General features: G+C 39.9%; 1 protein-coding gene across 1 annotated transcript in view; it reads right to left on the bottom strand.

The window, feature by feature from the left end:
• IREB2 (iron responsive element binding protein 2) overlaps positions 1 to 14,238 on the bottom strand; it is a 52,278-nt gene that overhangs the window by 14,421 nt on the left and 23,619 nt on the right. Inside the window, exons 11-17 of the mRNA XM_033920303.1 lie at positions 12,991 to 13,088; positions 12,513 to 12,629; positions 11,731 to 11,890; positions 11,088 to 11,223; positions 8,510 to 8,594; positions 6,529 to 6,685; positions 2,736 to 2,860 (exon numbers count right to left, since the gene is read on the bottom strand). Coding sequence (XP_033776194.1) covers positions 2,736 to 2,860; positions 6,529 to 6,685; positions 8,510 to 8,594; positions 11,088 to 11,223; positions 11,731 to 11,890; positions 12,513 to 12,629; positions 12,991 to 13,088 — 878 coding nt within the window. The remainder of the gene's footprint in view (positions 1 to 2,735; positions 2,861 to 6,528; positions 6,686 to 8,509; positions 8,595 to 11,087; positions 11,224 to 11,730; positions 11,891 to 12,512; positions 12,630 to 12,990; positions 13,089 to 14,238) is intronic.

Raw genomic sequence — 14,238 nt, 5'->3', positions numbered from 1 at the left:
CCTATTCCTACCAGTCTGCCGAATAGCCAAGCAGATCTAAGAACTTGAAACAGAAATAAACAAGACTCCGAACAGGAGTAACAACTAATATGCTATTGGAAAATGCAAAGGAGATATCCTAGCAAGAAAATATTCTCCCTGGCCCTAGAAAAATACTAGAACCCGCAGAAAACCCAAAATCTGCATGCACAACAGCCACAAGAACAGCATGACAATAGACAGGGTGGGGTCCTATACTGGTATGGAGAGGCTAAAAGAAAGTACATTAGCAGGTAAGAACCTAATTTCTCCTTCTTTAGCAATTCTCCAGACCGGTATAGGTATCTTACAAGCAAGCACGTACCAAAGCAGTCCCCATCATGGGTGGGACCTCCGAAGGGCTGACACCAGAACACGCTCACCAAACACCGCGTCCCGACATGCCTGAACGTCTACATGGTAGTGTCTGACAAAGGAATGCAAGGAAGACCAAACAGCAGCCTTACAAATGTCCACCAGAGGCACTAGCTAAGATTTAGCCCAAGAAGCTGCCTGACCCCTGAGTGGAATGAGCCTTGAGAAATTCCGGAACAGGCGTTTTCTGAAGAAGATATACGGACGCATAAGTCTCTTTGATCCAACGCGCAATGGCAGCCTTGGAAGCGCCATCCCCCTTACGAGGACCCGCAAGAAAGACAAAGATGTTCTAATTTCCCAAACTCCTGGGTCCTCTGCACATAAGAGCAAAGAACCCGAAAGACATCTAGCTTGTGCAACTGTTTCTGCTCAGAAGATCCCTCCCGACTACACAACACTGGGAGGACTTCTGCCTTGATTGACATGAAAAGGAAAAACTACCTTTCGCAGAAAGGAAGGAACACTACCCGCTCCCTAGAAAACTCCAAGAAGGGAGATCTACAAAAGAGAGCCTGCAGCTCCGAAACACGTCTAGCAGAAGTAACAGCCACCAAGAAGACCGCCTTAAAAGTAAGGTCCTTCAACGAGCAGGCGCCCAAAGGCTCAAAACAGGGGGGCGCACCAGCCTAGACAGGACAAGATTCAAATCCCAAGAGGGAAAAGAGGGCCACACAGGAGGCTTGATTAATTTGGCCGCCTGCAAGAAGCGAACAACATTAGGAATGTCAGTCAGCCGTTTACCCCGTAGCAACCCACAAAAGGCTAACAAGGCCGCCAGTTGAACCCAGAGAGACCAAACCAGGCCCCTGTCCAGGCCATACTGCAAGAACTCCAAGATGTTAGGCAGGGAAGCGTGAAAAGACACACTCTACGTAGCCCATACCAGTCTTCAAAGATATGCCAAATCCCACATAAGCCCGAGATGTGGAAAGTGTCCGGGACCCCAAGAGGGTGGAGATCACTTTATCTGAATACCCCTTCTTACCTAGGCATTCCCTTGAAGAGCCAAACCGTAAGACAAAAGGGACCCGGGTTTCCCCAAGTCAGAAGATCGGGCGAAAGAGGCAGAGGATCAGACATCAGATGCCGCACCAGATCCGCATACCATGGACGTCAGGGCCAATCTGGAGCCACCAGAACCACCAAGCCCGGGTGACATACAATGCAAAGTAGAACTCTGCCCACTAATGGCCACAGAGGGAACACATACAACAGCCCCTCCATTGACCATGGTTGAACCAGAGCATCCAGGCCCTTGGCCTGACTGTCTCTGCGACGACTGAAGAAGCAGGATGTTTTGGCGTTGGCCATCAGGTCCATGAAGGGCTGACCCTATCAAGGAAGGACTGCACTATCAACTGAAAGGCCATGTGGCTTAGACACCACTCTCCAGGATCTAGCACGTGACAACTGAGGAAGTCTGCTTGAACATTCTCCACTCCGGCTATATTTTCAGAAATAACTTTTAAACTAGCCTGCTGCTGCACTTGGTCAGTAGTGAGATATGCGCGGGGAGAGAGGGTTGGTCAAATTGGTTTATCGGTGTGCACAGCAGTTATCAAGATACAAAGGCAGCCATTCTACATGGCACATATTTAAGTTTGCATGTGAGAATATGCTGCCTGCTCATCCTAGGATAATAGCATTTCCCCTGCTGTTGGAATGTATGCATTCCTAGATTGTCCTCTTTATCTCTACATAAATGAAAAATACATACAGTAATGGGTTAATTTATTCTGCCAAATAGGCCAAAAGAAAGAACCTATGGTTTGCCAAAGAATATACATCAAAATACTAAAGAATTGGCAAAATTTTTAATCCTGCTCTCTGGTGCCTGTTCTGAGAGTAGGATTAAAAATTTTGCCAATTTTTTGGTATTTTAATTTATTCTGCCCATGACAGAAGATAGTAGATAAACATTGAACTGGCCAGTCTACCCAGATGACATGCTGTCACTTTGTATTAACGGAGCTGGGTTACATATGGGAATTTGTATACTCAACTATGTAGGCCACCATAAAAATACATATCAATCTTAAAGACTATGTGAATGATAAAAAGATAGGTAGAGGGGCATCTTTGTTACAGATGTTATCAGCAATAACCCAAATGTTTCCTGTTTGTGTAGAAGAGTTTGCTTGGCACTGTTTGATGATCCATCTGTTTTCCTTGGGGTTTTTGCCTGCTGGTACATCTTTTTTCTTGTGTTACTCTGTATTGTTATTATTGCCTTTTTCCTTTGATTCCTTAATAAACTTGATTTAAAAAAAAAAAAAAAAAAGGTAGAGGGGTATCACATACCTGGCAGTACCAAATTTAAAAGAAGTACATTAGCCTACCTCTATTTTTTCTTTCAATTCTCTAAACATGGATGGTATCACATTCTGCTCTTCTACTTGATGAAGTTCTTCTCGACTGGGCCAAATATCATGCAAATATATTTCTTTGCCATTCTTATCTGTTCCTGAAAAATTATTGTTGATAAACAAAGCATTTAAAATACAGTATGAAAATATGAACACAGAAGGTGCCTGTAGTTCAGCTCATTGAAAATGGGGCAAAACAAATCAATGCCAAAAGAAAACAAAAAAACCCCTGCAAATCTCTAATATTAACTTCATGGTTTTCAGTTATTTTGGCATCTAAATCTTGTATTTAGAACTGTTTGGATAAATGTCATAAAAAATCCCCAAACAACCACATTATATACAAGGGACATTTTATCAGTGAAAAGCTTAATATCCTCTTTTTAATCCAAACAAGATTCAAGTTTATTCAATGCTTGATATACCATCCAATCAGTGGACTATCTAAATGGTTTACAATACAATACAATAAATAATAATAAAAAGAGACACACAAAAAAGAAAGTAAAAACTGGTTGCTAAAGAGCACCAAAGCCTTCCTCCTAAGGAGATGCAAAGGGCAGGTAGAAGAAGAGAGATAAATATAATACTACAAACACAAAACATTAATTACATTCAAATGCATTTTGGAACAGAAATGTATTCCGCCCTTTCTTAAATATTTATAGTGAATGTTCCATCCTAAGAGATATGAAAAGGGAGTTCCAGAGGGAGGGACCAGTTACACTACAGATCTTTATTCTAATAGTTCAAAGAAAAATGATGCAAAAAGATGGCATAAAAAAACAGTTTTGTTGAGAAGATATTAATGACCTAGCAGGGACAGGTACAATGGGAAGCCAGAATAATAAACCTTATGAACCATCTTTAAATGTTATTCTGTGACTGGTAAACTATGCTCCTCACAGAGCAGAGAAATCACATGATCATATTTCCCGGAGTTGGTTATAAATTTTACAACCATGTATTATTTGCAGTTGTCTAACAGAGATATGAACACTGATTTATAAAGCATTGCAGTCAACATGTCTAATAAAGGAATGCATAGTGCCTACTCATAAGTGATATATACATACAGTAACAGGTTAATTTATTCTGCCCATGACCGAAGATAGTATATAAAACACTGAATTGACCAGTCTTAGCCTAGCTAAGGAGTTTCAAGTTTCTACAAGTTTCTTTATTTTTGATATACTGTTTATTAAATAGTTATCTAAACGGTTTACAATAAAATAGAGATTAAAAAACGAAATAAAAGAACTTATCTAGAGTTAAAAAAATAAATAAAAAGGGAGATTGAACGGACCAACACACACGAAATGAAAAGGGAAAGGTGAGGGTAAGTTAGTAAATACATCGAGATAAAAATAAAAGGGAGGAGAGAGAAGGGAGAGAAAATACATTATGGTAGGGTTCACTTCAAAAGAAAGGTTCTTGTCAAGATACTTCAAAAATCTTCATGAGAATGATTGAAAGAGCTGAGGTTAGAGATTATAAGTATCTTTGAAAAGAAGTCTTGAGTTTAGATTTGAATTTTTCTAGAGAGCCAATCACTCCCAACTAAGGCCTCTGCTCCCTTGTCAAGCTGTCCTGGACATGGGCTTCCCCTCGAAGACATATCTCTGACAAGAAGATTAACTAGAATATCCCGATTCATTTCCTTCAGGAGACACATGAATGCCTGTGCCCAAGGTTCTACATCCAGAGCTACTACCCTGAAATTTAAAATCTCTGAGGAAAAGTATGTCTGGGGTGAAGATTTAGAAAAAAAAATGGTGGTGGAGGAAGGAGGGTATGAAGCCTTGCACCTTCTTTGCTAAGGGTTTAGTTCTCTTCTTTCCTTTTGATATGAAGGAATTCTCTTATACTCAAAATGTAAAGCAGCAGATTTGCTCTTCTGCAACTTTATCAGCAATTCTAGTGGACTGAGAACCTGAAAACCACAGAATATGGTTGAATTCCCTGTTCTGCCTTGCTTGGCATAGCTACTGTTTAAGTGGATCTAATATTACACCCTTAAGAAGCAGAGTGATATATAAATCAAATCAGTAATAAAAGAAAAAAAATCTACAAGGTACGATGTAGGATAGCAAAACCAGGAAAGGAGAGACCACTGCAAAATCATAGAACTGCCTGCATGCCTCATCTGCCTAAGCCAGGAAAGGCTTGAGCAAAAAGGAAGGACTTGAGATCCAATCAGAATTAGTGATAAGAGAACTCGGCACAGAGGGAAATGGGGTGCAAGTTCCAGAGGGAGTAAGGAAAAAGAAAGCATGTCACCTCAATGAAGTAAGCCAGCAACAAATGAAGCTCAAAGAAGCCATCTTCAAGGGGGACACAACCATACAGAGGAAAAGGGATGATGACAGGATAAGGTCAAGGAACCAGCTTAGTAAGAAAAATCAGAGAAATAAGGCAAAACCAGTCCATGGCCTGAGGGCAGATGAAGGCACCTGCTGATAAAGAGCAAGAGTGAAGGAAAGGAGCCCTGGAGAAGCAGCATCAGGAGATAAAGAAGTTAACAAACACAGCTGCTCAAATTTGTCAGAGGAGATCATGGCAAAGTCCTCAGTGATGAGGTTTTCAGGTTTTCAGCGTCAATAGGGCCTGTTAATAAATAAAAAAAAAAGGCAAAACACTTCTTTGAAGGCTGAGGAACATTGACGACAAGGAAATAGTACCAACATCTTTACTCCTCAAGGCATGAATGATAAAATTTGCACTACACTGGCTAGAAAGTTTCAGGGTTAGGAGACTTCTGCCACAGTTTCTCAGCCCTTTAGACCTGGTGTATCAACTGATGGTTGGCCCCCAAAGAGACAAAGAGGAGTCCCTTTTATTGAAGGTGGATAAAAAAGCAGCACTCCAGAGAGTGACCTGATCAGAGACTGAAGAGCAGTAAACTCTGAAGAAATAAGAGAGCAAAAGGGAGTAAGAGTAGCTGGATCAAGATGGCTTGTTCTATAATACACATGTTGAGACCAAGGTCCAAGCACAGGAAGTTGTGAATGGTGGTGGTCAGACCAGAGAAACAAAAAGGCAAAGGGAGAAAGAAAGAGTCTGAGGAATGAGCCCGAGATATAGAATATGCCTCGCAATGTGGGTCGGAAAAGGAGTGTTTGGGAACAGATCAAGGTCAGAAGGAACTAAAGAAGCTGACTGCAAGTTGGGATGTCTAAATGACAAAATCCCACTGTCTGCATAACAGAAGACCAAGAATGCCCCCTGCATAGGAAGATTGCTGCTACCTTTCTTATAGAATCACTTTTCTATGGTATGTTCTCTGTTCCTGTGAGCTCAATAATCTGTTTTCTATACCTGGGGCAATGGAGTGTTAACTAATTTGCCCACGGTCACAAGGAGCCCCAGATGCCCAAGTTTCAGCCCATCACATTAAGCATTAAGCTAATGCTTCACTTAGATACTGCTGAAAAATCTGCTGATTGGGAAGCATAAACTCCTGCATCTAGAGTAGTTTAGCAAGAGGATAATGAATATGCTTTAATGTACATTCATGCAATTAGATAATTAGGTCCCTTTGCTGGTACTATCCAGATGCAAAGGTAGTGCACCTGGGCCCATGAAGAGATTAACTAGATGAAGCTTACTATCACTGCATGCTGTGAAGTGTGAATCTTGGAAGTGGTAGACCTCCATTCTCAGGCTTCGAAGGGTTTCTAAAGATCACATTCCCTGCGTGTGTGGGATAGGGTGGAAAGAAGCTCAAGAAGGGAAAAATGTGAAAAATGATATAAAATACACTTACCCAATGGCTCAGAATGGAAATCTATGTTTACTGTTCCTGCTATGGCATAAGCAACCACCAACGGTGGAGAAGCAAGATAGTTGGCACGGACACAGTCACAGAGACGACCTTCGAAATGTCTGTTACCAGATAAAATGCCACATGCCACTAGGTCACCCTGGAAAGCAAAACAAATACATTTTGATTTAATATAAAATACCTTTTTTCAAATATGGGAACTATTATACTGTATAATGTACAAACACCATTTTTGATTTGAATAAATACATTGCTATGTCAAAAAGTTTGCACTAGCTTAATTTTATTTTATTTTTTTGACTTTGCAATTTTACCCTGCTCCCTTGGGTCTCCAGCATAGTTCAAACTAGAAATGAGATTTGATACCATAAGCCTTCATTCACAACTAGCAGGGGAGTTTTTCTATATTTATATCCCATCTTGTTTTAGTTCATTCCTTACAGAGGCAGCCTTAACAATGGCACTAAACCATCGTTAAATGCATATATTTTACCTCCCGATTATCAAAACGGCTCACTGTGGTCTTTTCTGTGCTTTCTAGCAGCATCTGATTGTACTATGCAAATGTAATACAATGAGGTCAGAGACTATCTATTTCAAATAAAAACTGTATGTTTGGCTGAACAGATGCCTCCCTTGCCTTTTTTGTCTGTATACTGATATCCTAAGGCGAGGTGTTCTTTCTCTGTCTGTTCGTTTCATCATTAAGATTAAAACAGCAGTATAATGAGATCATTAATATTAAAATAAGTTCTCCTTGCAATTCGTAGAAAGGAACATCCCTCCATTTAGAGGAATCAGGGCCAACAATTTACCAGCAGGGTCTGAGCTGTCATAGTCTTACTTTCCTGTCAGTGCCCCACCACAAGAAAATTTCCCCTGCTCACAAATTAAGAGATCCCTCCCCAATTCCTCCCTCCCACTGGATCCCCCCAGGGCCATTTGATGCCCCAGTCCCAAGTATTAAAAAAAAAAAAAAAAAGTGGCAGGATGTATTTCCACTCCTGCAGGGCCCCCCCGTCCCCATACCTTTAAATTGAAAGATGGCGGGAGAGATGCCCACTCCCTCCTGCCAGTAGGCAGCTAGGGGTCCTCTGACAACCCCCCCATACTATTAAGCTGAAGGATGGCAGGGGGACGAGTAAAGACTAAAAAGGTTAGAGCTCTCCAGCTTGGAAAAGAGATGGCTGAGGAGAGATAGGATTCAAGTGTACAAAATCCTGAGTGGTGTAGAATGGGTACAAGTGGATTGATTTTTCACTCCATCAAAAATTACAAAGGCTAGAGGACACTCGAAGTTACAACAGGAGGAAATATTTTTTCATTCAGAGAATAGTTAAGCTCCAGAACGCGCTGCCAGAGGTCGTGGTAAGAGCAGATAAAGTAACTGGTTTTAAGAAAGGTTTGGATAATTTCCTGGAGGGAAAAGTCCATAGTCTGCTATGAAGACAGACATGGGTGAAGACATAGCTTGCCCTGGATTGGCCACCATGAGGGCAGGCTACTGGGCTAGATGGACTACTGGTCTGACCCAATAAGGCTATTCTTATGTTCTCTCTACCTCTTTCATGTGCCCTGTGGAATGCCCACATATTTCTTCATAAAAGAAAAATGGGCATTTCAAATAAAATTAGACTTCCAAAGACTTAAATTTTGAACAAATTATTATTATTTTTTTCTAAAATCTCTCGATACTTGAATTAGACAGAAAGATGCTCAGTAGCTCTAGTTCGGTTCTATGCCAGCTGAAGAATTGCTATGTTTGAATCTGTTTATTAATTCCAAAAAAGAGAATTGTTAATAGTGGTTTCAAAAGTGACTTCTGAGCAAGCCAGGGCATGGTGCTGTTCATTTAAGACTTGCCCCAACTTAATTCTCTGGGATACATATACTAGTGACTGCAATCTGAAAACCTAATTTAATTTTATGAGCCACCTTGTGTTGCTCTACTATACATATTTACCTCTTTTATTGCATGCGCAATTTCCTCTGGTAAAGGAGTAGTGTTTCCAACACATGTTGCACATCCATAGCCCACAACTTCAAATCTGCATTTAGAAAAGATGAGAAATTAATACCTTACGTTTAGCAGATGAGATCTCATTTCTCCTTTTCAATTCTCTTTCCTTTAGACCCTCCAGACCCAGAGGTTTATCTTCACCTGCCAGTAGATGGAGACTGACTTGCTGACATCACCCTGCATAATGTTCATTGCAGTCCATACTAGTGCTGCCCGATTCAAGATTTGAATCTATTCACCGATTCGAATCGATTCAATTTGAAGAAAAAAAAAAAATAAAAAAATTGGCCTCCTGATTCAATGGCCGACCCTTCCCCTGTGCCTTCCTAAAGCAGGAGCTACAGCGCTGCCTCTTGCTGGCCATCTGCTGCTGCTCCTGCTTGAGGAGGGAGGGTCGGTCAGAAAGGCCTCCCCCAGCTTGCCCGCTCTTGCCTCCCCCCCAGCTTCCCCGTTCTTACCTCTTTAGGCTAATAGGGCAGCTTGCAGGCTCGCTGGTGTTATAGCGATCCCTGCAGCTGCCCGTGGTCCTCAGCAGCACGTTCTCTCTGCCCTGATCCTGCCCCTGACATCAGAGCAGGTAAAGAAGAGAGAAAGAAGAAGCTGGATATGGGGAGAGATAAGATTCTGGGCATGGAGGGAGCATAGGAACAGGGATACAGAAGAGAGATGATGAATGAAAGGGTAAATGAGAAAAGGAGAGATGGTGGGTCTGTGGATGGTGGGGTCCATCGCTGCAGCTGTGGAGGGATGGAAATGAAAAAAAGGAAAGATGCCAGACCTCCGGGGGAGGAAAGGGAAACAGAAGGGGAGGACAGAGATGGAAGATGGATGGTTAGCACGGAGAAAGAAGAAAGAAGGAGAGCCAATCAGAAGACAACCAGACCAACATGGGACCAACAAGATTTGAAAAATGACCAGACAACAAAAGGTAGGAAAAAGAGTTTTATTTTCTGTTTTGTGATTACAATGCGTCAGATTTGAAATGTGTATCCTTCCAGAGCTGGTGTTGGACCGCAAACGTGAGCTAGGATTTAATAGTGAGAGGAAAAGTATTTTTTGTTTGTTTATTTTGTTTACACCACAGGACCAGTGTGGGTAGGAGAGGGCAAAGAGGGTGAAGAGGCTATAAAATAAACCCACCAGGATGTTTGGAAAAAACCACCCAATTGGGCAGGAAAATCAAATCGAAAAAAATAGATTCAATAGGCTGAATCAAATTGAATTTTTTTTCCTGAATCGGGCAGCACTAGTCCATACCTAGTCAGTATTTCTTTAAGCAATGAGAGAACACCCCTTTTCCTGAAATCAGGGGCAAAGGCAACAGAGAGATGCAAGATCATAACAGAGGAGGGACAGAGAGGGAGACCTGGAACAAAGGTGGTGGCAGGTACAAAGGAGAACTAACACTGGATTTGGGGAGGGTAAGCAGAGGGAAAAAAGATAGAGACCTGGACCCAAAGAGGATGGTGCTGGATTGTGAAAGAAATGTTGGATATACAGTCAGAAGGAAGTCCAACCAGAAACTAATTAAATCACCAGACAACAAAGGTAGGAAAAATGATTTTATTTTCAATTTAGTGATTTAAATGTGTCTGTTTTGAGAATTTAAATCTGCTGTGTGTATATGAAAAATGAAAGGAAAAAATTGCATTACAATTAGTAAAGGGGGCAGGATCTGGGGCAGAGCTTGGGTGGGTTTACGGTGGAGCTTGGGAGGTCTATGGTTGGGGGTACTTAGCTTGAAGTAGTTGAGAAACACTGCTGTAGGCAATCAGCTGCCACCAGTATCTCTCCTTCTCTCCCGCCCTCTTCCCTGCTGGCACCCCCTACTGGCATCTCAGGGCCCATCTGGAAGGCCTCTGCACATGTACAGATGTCAACGTGATGATGTCACGCATGTGCGTGATGTCATCATGGCAACATCCGCACACTTCAGTGTTTGTGTCTGGACTTTTCTCTAAATTACAACCTTTATATAATGCCAAGCTTCTGAGTTGAGAACTAGGGGAGTTCGGTTCAAATCTCACTGCAACTCTTGTGATCTTGGAAAAGCCACTTAACCCTGTATTGTCTCAGGTATAAAACTTTAACTGTAAGCCCTCTGGGGACAGGGTAGCATAACTTATATTTACCAATACTTTAGATTCAGTATGAAAAATTTAAAGCCTAATATCAGTAGGAGCTGGACAGTAGAAAAATAGGAGTCAGAGTTGGAGTCAAAGGTTTAGTATACCGACTCCATGGCCCTGGAGAAACCAATACATTTACATTGGCCTGGTGGTTAATAATGGTATAAGATTTTTAATGCTCTTTGTTGGCATCTCCAAGCTTCTTTGGGAAAAGGAAAGAAGGAACCATTTCTCATTTATTTATTGTTTTGGTTTAAAAATTTAAAAACAATATTTTTTTATACCCTGGGAAATATTCAAACATTGCAACTAATTGTCCTGCCATATAAGAAGACATAATACCCAATTCCAAAGAGTAAACAATTCCAAAGCCCTGCCTATAAGGCACTTACCCAAGTTTGCTGAGGTATGGTAGCACACCGCTTGTGCTAAGGTAATGAGTTACCATTCCACTTCCAGGAGATAAGCTTGTTTTTATATAGGATTTTACTTTAAGGCCAGCTTCTACGGCTTTTTTAGCCAACAGACCTAAATAAGGACATAACCTTTAGTAAAAAGAACTTAAAAAAAACAAAACAAACCCTTACGAATCCACCCCTTCACTTGATATCTTATCCTCATCTTACATAGTCACTTCCCCATACCACATATTTCTTTTGCTCTTCCCAGGTCAAAGACGAATCCTTTTTATAAACCTTACACTTTTCCCAGATGTTCAAATTTATCTCAACTATAAAAAATGGCTTTGACATCCTGGGAATTAAACCTGTGCAAAGGATGTGATCATCTCCATGTTGTCTAACTTTATTTTCTAGTCCTATAAAAATTATAGACCTGTAAAAGGATCTAAATTCCCTCAATGTGATCTCATCGAAGGAGCTCAATCAACTAATAAAGATATTGCTAAGAAAAAAAATAAAAAATAAGTTGCTCTATGTGAATACTGACACCTGTTATGACAAACTAGTTTTACTCTAAGGTCATAAACTGGAAAAGTACAATGAACACAGTGATATGTTAAGATGTCTGGCGTACCTGCTGCCAGCATGACAGATGGATTACAATTGTTTGTACAACTGATTACTGCGGCAATGACAACAGACCCATGACTCAATGAATATTTGTTCCCTTCATGCTGAATAGGCACAATGGTATTTTGTTTTTCAACAGCAATCTGAAACCCTTTGAAGCCAATCTAGATTCAAGGGAAATAAAACAGAAAAGTAAAAGCCAATATGTTAAAAGAGCTCAATCATAGGACAACTACTTATTGTGCCATAGCTTGAAATCCTTCCCCCCCCCCACAAAAACAGATTATCTGTTACACATTTTAAATAAAAGTGTGCCCCATTGGAAAAGTAGTTTCTCTTGTCAAGTTAATTTTAAACCTTTATAAGTTAATTTTAAATGTTTATTGTCACTATCTACTCACTTGTGGGTTTTGTACTTTAAGCTCTAAATAAAAGAAAAACAAGGTTCCCACTTTAAATTCTTTGCAATAAAATTATAGTCACTGGGATGGTGGCGATACATCTTTACTTTTATTAATATCTTACAAATATTTTTTCCTGCGTTTAAGATATTTCCTTACTTAAAGGCAAGACATTGCTAGACCTGGAAACTAAGTCATTCAATTATGCATAGACTAGATACAGCACAGGAAATAGCAGAGCTTCCATAACAGTCTTTTCACAGTAACGATATCTAGTACTTATCCACAAAATGAACCAGCTTTCCAGGATAATCAGTTTCAGCACTAGCATACGCACTCATCACAAAAGCAAGAATAGGGAGAAGAGTTTGGGGGTTTTGCATACCTTTTCATTTAAGCAAGCTTGAAAATCCTTCTTCATATCCATCACAGTTACTCTGTCCTGTGGTCTCTTAGGGCCACTGACATAAGGACTGATAGAGCTCAGACTTATTTGTATTACCTCAGGGGAAAAACAATTGGGTAGTATAAATATGCATATTAGAAATGTTTTGCTAAAAGATGTTATGGTCTAGCACAGGAAGAATTTTTCTTAAAATAAGACATCAACTGGTTTTGGTAATTTCAGTGTTAAACTTAACACACACAAGTTGATATTACACAAATGTTTCACATTAAATCTGGTGCTTAAACACAAGCATATGCAGATACCTAAGTTTACATACATGCATGTATGTAGTATCTGCATGTATGTACAAAGCAGAGCACAGCAGTGATTTCCCGTTGCAATCAAAGCAGTTTGGCTTTTTCTGCCCACTCCAGCAAAACAGGTATTACAAATATAAGCTTAATGTGACATATACCTGGGAGTACTCTGGAACTTCAGAACTCTGATCACTTCGAAATAACTTCACAGTTTTAAGATATGTCTGTAAAGATTCCAGTCTTGTTTGGTCAAAACCTGCATGCATTAACATAACATATAGATTATCACCTAATCCAATACATAAATCATTAAATCAATCTATTTGGCTAAACTCCAAGATCAAAATTGGTGGTTTTAAAATTGTCTGGAAGCAATGGATTATTGCAGGCATACAAACTTTAAATGATGTTATTTCCAATGGTAACCTGCTTGATTTTTCACAGTTGCAACATAAATATGGTCTAAACAAATCACAAAGCTTTAAATGGTTGCAGCTGAAGCAGGCTATTCAGGAGGGGTTCCCTGAATGGAAAATTCTTAATAGTCAGTATGGTCTGGAATTCTTGTGCTTTCAGGCGGATTTTTTGGGACACCAAGCTGCACAGTGGTATAAATTAATATCTGGATATATGAATAAAAAAACCAAAGACTGGTTTTAGAGACATTTGGAGCATTGAGATTAAGCATCAAATTTCTGCATCTCAATGGCCTACGAATTTGGTCTTGGAGAATGAGATGTACAGTGTCTGCATCTATGAGACAAACTTGGTTCTTTTTATTACATAGAGCATTTTGGACCCCAGTTAGGTTACAAAAGTTAGATAGCTCTAAGTCTAATAGATGTTGGCACTGTAATCTGGAAGCAGGGACTCTTGATCATTTAATATTTTTCTGTCCCTGCATCATGGCCTTTTGGAATTCAGTTTGGTCTCAAATTAATTGTTTATTAGAAAATCATGTAGTTCTAGCGTATGACACAATTTTATTTGGAACATCTATGAGAATAAAAAGTCAAATTTCAGCAAATAATAACAAACTTTTATTAATAATGACAGGAGTGGCCATTCAGCATATCACCAGCAATTGGAAGGATTACACCAGACTTAATTACACCTTCTGGTGGAATTCACTGTGCCATATATATATAAAATGGAAAGAATAATTGCCATACAAAAAGGGAACTATAATAATTTTAAAAAGATTTGGGGGCCATTGACAGCATATTGTGATGATTAGACACCTTTTTTGCACAAATAGTATGTTATAAGAATGGAAAGGGGGGTATATTGTTATTGTACTGGCTTTTCAGTATTTTTGAATATAATATATGTATAATATGCTTGAATTATATTATTGGTGGAAGGGGAGGGTGGGGGAAGGACTTAAATTTATGTATTTACAATGA

This window comes from Geotrypetes seraphini, chromosome 14, assembly GCF_902459505.1.
Source record: "Geotrypetes seraphini chromosome 14, aGeoSer1.1, whole genome shotgun sequence".
Lineage (NCBI taxonomy): Eukaryota > Metazoa > Chordata > Amphibia > Gymnophiona > Dermophiidae > Geotrypetes > Geotrypetes seraphini.
The sequence above is the reverse complement of the archived record's forward strand: the minus strand, read 5'-3'. Positions and strand labels throughout refer to the sequence as shown.